Below are 4,847 nucleotides of genomic sequence, written 5' to 3'. Positions count from 1 at the left end.
GGTGTAAAGATAATCTTAAGATATTTATGCTTTGAATTAATTTTTTCTTAAAAAGTAAAAGGTAAGTAAATAACACTCAAAATATTTTTGATAAATTTAGACAATTGAAGAATTTTGAACAGTATAACATAAGTATAAAAATAAATATTTTCAGAGTAAGAAAATATATATCGCTGTTATATTAAAAGAAAAATAGTGACAAAATATTAACCCAATTTAAAAGTTAATAGAAAGTTACATTAGTAAATGTAAGTACTAAGTATTTTCTAATTTAATAAAGAATAAAATATGGAACAAATAATTTATTTGATTACGATATACTAATGTGTACCTTTTATATTTATATGAATTTTGTTATATTTCCGCACACTGTATTAAAAAATAAAATAGCAACTAAAATTTATCGAAACAATATGATATATCAGTTTATAGTTTCATAAGATTAACATTCTTTAAAATTATATGTGCATCGCGCGGGTTCTAACATTGTATCCATCTTAAAAGAACCAAAGGCACGTGTAAAGAAAGATATTTCTTCACTCTTTTTCCCTGCAAACTAGAAATGATCCCTATAAAGAGCATAAAGTAGAAAGCAAAATGAAGAAATAATTGCTAGAAAATAACTACTCTATGATATTTGTAAAATGATTCCTATAAAGAGCATAAAGTAGAAAGGAAAGTGAAAGAAGTTAATTGACGTTTTCTTACTGTTTGTGGATAAGCTATCAGTCTCTCAAAAGAAAATAAATGTAATTGATTCGTGGTCAACCATCGAATGTACCTTCAATCGAAAATGCAACATGGCCTTCATGAGTTGAACTTTCCAACTCGCAGTTCGGTCCATCATCACCAAGTATATCAATGATAGATAGCTCTGCAAAATTAGATGAGATGACAGTTTAGTATATGGGAATCATTTTTTCAGCTCTGGCATTTCAAACCAGAGAATTCTCTTAGGAAGTGCTTTTTGGAGTACGCCATTAAATGCAGTTGATAAACTTCTATCACGTATAGTCAAAAGGATACCTTGATTTAATATTTTGAATTTGTACTTTCAAGTTCCAACTGTATTAACAAATTGAAATTGAAAAGGAATGGTCTCCAATCAGAATGTTTTTACCCTATTGCTTAATATATTTTGACAAGCCATTTCAACAAGTTTTCTCTGTATAGGTTTATTACTACAAGCTTACAGGCAAACACTTCTATACAGTATTCATTTATAGTACTCACGCATGCCTGTAGAGCTCATCAGTGGATTCAGTTTGTCATCAGTGTTGTACAAAGCTTTCGCATGACATCCAGGTGCCCCAACTGATGTACTGAGCAACATCAATGATTAATTGAACTTTTTTCAACAAAAAAAATTATTTCCGAGACATTACAACCAAACATGTGAAATACTAAAAGAATGCAGTTCATGGAGATTCTAGGCATCCAAACAAGTTGCTAGCATCTAAGCCAGGCATGAACTCGAAGCTTCTCTATCTGCACTTGTTTAGCAACCTTTCATTCAAAATAATTTACTCAAACAAGATTCCTTAAGGAGTTCTTTTTTTTATATATTTATGCAATCTAACAAGGATAAACCTATGAGATCTTATGTTTATGCAATTCAATATGGATAATCCACTCAACGTAAGCATACTTACTTCTTTGGGCAGGCAGCATAATCTTTGGAGCTTGGTGAAGTTCCTATTAGGACAATGGATCACAATACGTCCGATTGACAAGAAAAAACAATTATACTCCTCCGCAAACTAGCTTTTGCCAGAATGCAAGTACAGTAGTACACTACCTTCCTTTTGTTGAAGAGAGCCAACAGAGATGACTTCGTTGGTTTGAATCACCGAAGAACGCTGTAGCATCTGATTGTGCGGAGTAAAGGCATTTCCCTCATAACTATGCCTTGCTTACATAGTGATACAAAAGAAAATTAGGCCACAAAAGGGGGATTATGAATCGCCGTGCAGTTGAAGGGAAGAGGTATGACTCATCACACAAGGAAAATAGACAAAATGCAATTTAACATGTTCACATTGCACAATCAAATTTTGTGTCAAACCCATATTGCAATCTCTAGTCGATAAAACATGTATATTAGGTTGTTTGAAACCACTGAAAGACTTAGAAATGGTAGTAAAAACACTCATGAAAGAAGAATTCTAACAGTACCTGATAGCAATTAATTGCTCAAAGACATTAAATGCTAGTGAAGATGCATACTTTTGCAACTAGTTCAGAAGTTTACTTTGAGTTTTGAAGAAAGTGAAAATGCACATCATTCATTTTGATTTTCACAAATTTTAGGGATTTTAACTCCAAAGGCTGAACAGATTGAGATACAAACTTCTTTGAGAAGTAAGATGTCTCACGTAATATCTCCGTATCATTCCAAGTTTATCGGATGCCCCAAAAGGGACAATCGCTTACATAATATCTCTGAGCTACCTCGTAAGAAGAAACATGAACAAGCATCAAATGCTATTGCCAATCACCCTAAAACACACATAAGGATTTATAATATGCTTAAAGTTTTTGGAGAGTTAAAAATTGAGGTCAATGTACCTGAGTGGACATTTGACTTATGTTCCCCAGAAGCTGTAGATAAGTTTAGTAAACTCCGAATATCCAGTGAATGACTACTCTTTTCTAGCTGATTACATCGGATTTTCTCCTCAAAGAAGCTCTCTCTTGCATCTTTTTTCTGCTGCTCTTGCCGTTTTCTTTGCTCAAAGTATTGTTGTTGCCTATAAGATAGACCAACTACATCTTAATCAAAATCCCTGTATATTGAGTTAGACTACATTCTCTAAGAATCTTTATCAGTGTTGATGTTGAGGAAAGCTAAAACTATTATCAGATCAAATAAAGACAGTTGTGTGATGTTTCAATACCTTTTCTGTGTTGACCTTCTTGACTAATGTTTTTCCATCCCGTGAAATCATAACACAAGTCAATAGAGAAAGCATCAGTATGAGAACATTTCCCAAAGCAATAAGATTAACTTACTGAGAATGACGGAAACAAATCAAACTTGCAAAAGAGCAAGCTGATACCCTTCAAGGAAAGATGAATATTACTTTTCTTATATCTTTTTCCTTTTTAATTTGGGGGGTGGTTTGAGTTGAACATTATCACGATAAATCTGCAAACTGGCTTGTACACCATTAAACTCACGTAAAGAAAGTGTAAGAGGTTTTCATTTTCGAAAGAAGAGTTCTGCCAGGACTAAATGGATTAACGATATTTTAATTCTTTTAAGAGTATGTTTGAGCTCCCAATCTTTAAAGGGTGATCTTCATCTTTCAATAATGCATTATATAACTCCTCATTTGACCTGTGCTAACCATACTTTTACGTTAAAATCAATTACCAACTCCAGAAACATGCACTACTAAAGAACAACTAACAAACCACACTAATTAGCATTGAGCTGCAGTTCTACCTAACTGCAATTTGCTCAATTGTGCTTCCAAAGTACCCCATGAAAGAAACAATTTATTTCCGGAAAAGAAAAAAGAAAGAAACAATTTATTTTCCAAATTCAGGAATATGCAGGTATGTCTACAGGATAATAAGTTATTTCCTTTGACACTTACAGTATAGACTTTCCTCCTTGACCCACCCATCCACTGTAACATTGTGGCAGAAATCTTCCTTGCAGCCTCCACCAAATCGTGAAGAGATAATTACACAAGGTCCAGAGGGGGAAAAAGGAACAGAAGGAAATAAAAAATAAGTATCACCTAAGTGAAATAATCTCTCGAGTAGGTCAAAATCATATGAGTTTTATAGGCTAGCAATAATAAGTTAAAATATACAATGGCTAATCTCTGCCTCCAAAATTTAACATGCTAGATGATTATAAAGTGGATAAAAATGTCATAAATATGCTTCTATTATTACTTACTTAATGATGAGTATCACTATAAGTTTTAATCAGAAACTCGAAAACAGATATAATCATCTTATCGAACCATACAGGAAAGCTAATACAATTACAAACTTTTGATGTACTCCTATAAAAAGATCACTCAATACCTAGCCAACGACACATGGAAACTAGATTGCCTCCACAAAATGCCATAGCATCAATCAAATCACACATAATCCAAGTTTTACCTTCCAATTACAAAAAAGGCATGCTCACCTACTGCAAACCAGCAACTGTTCTAAGAAACCCTTCAAATAGAAGATGCATATCGAATTTTGATGTCAAGTCCATAATTATCCCATTTGGAACAAATCGGGACAATTTGAAGTAACAGAGATGGACTTTAACAGTATTATTAACTCAATCCTAGATAATTCCAAGTGAAAAAAATAACAATAAACAAATTTCAAGTTCAAAGGAGTGATTACTCGGTTTACAAATTAATTGAGGATAGGCACTTAAATGACTAACAGAAAACGAAATCTGACATACTAATGCATTTATGAATCAAAATGAAGGGAAAATATGTGGTTGTTACCTCTCAACAGCGATTTCTGGGAGATATTTGCACAGATACGCAGATCAATACCTTGAGGACAAGGGCGGGGATAACGCAAATGGAACTCTTGCCTTAGGCCCCAAATATTTAACGCCCAAAAATATCAAGTACTACTACATCATTATATAATATATATATATATATATATGTTATAAATAGAATTGTATTTATGGTGAATGTCTATTTATTGCTTGATGGCTAAGTCACCCAAATCTATTCTATTGTAATTTATCCCAAATCAATAAGAATACTCTCCCTCTACTTTTCTCTGCAATACTCTTCTCTTTTTATTGTTCATAACACGTTATCAGCACGAGACTCTAACCAATTGAGTAGAAGCTTTGGGATTGA

General features: G+C 33.0%; 1 protein-coding gene across 11 annotated transcripts in view; it reads right to left on the bottom strand.

Moving 5' to 3' along the window:
* The window catches only part of LOC109240160, a 12,320-nt gene extending 7,729 nt beyond the window's left edge, over positions 1–4,591 (bottom strand). For 2 of the 11 annotated variants that reach the window (XM_019406786.1, XM_019406791.1), the window contains exons 1-7: positions 3,603–4,469; positions 2,898–2,920; positions 2,569–2,750; positions 1,799–1,912; positions 1,653–1,695; positions 1,234–1,322; positions 782–874 (exon numbers count right to left, since the gene is read on the bottom strand). In XM_019406786.1, coding sequence (XP_019262331.1) covers positions 782–874; positions 1,234–1,322; positions 1,653–1,695; positions 1,799–1,912; positions 2,569–2,750; positions 2,898–2,920; positions 3,603–3,644 — 586 coding nt within the window. In that variant the 5' untranslated portion in view covers positions 3,645–4,469. The other 9 variants (XM_019406787.1, XM_019406789.1, XM_019406788.1 and 6 more) reach the window with 9 other exon arrangements.
* Between the last annotated feature and the right edge of the window lie 256 nt (positions 4,592–4,847).

This window comes from Nicotiana attenuata, unplaced genomic scaffold (genome assembly GCF_001879085.1).
Source record: "Nicotiana attenuata strain UT unplaced genomic scaffold, NIATTr2, whole genome shotgun sequence".
Classification (NCBI taxonomy): domain Eukaryota; kingdom Viridiplantae; phylum Streptophyta; class Magnoliopsida; order Solanales; family Solanaceae; genus Nicotiana; species Nicotiana attenuata.
This window is presented reverse-complemented; position numbering and strand designations above follow the sequence as displayed.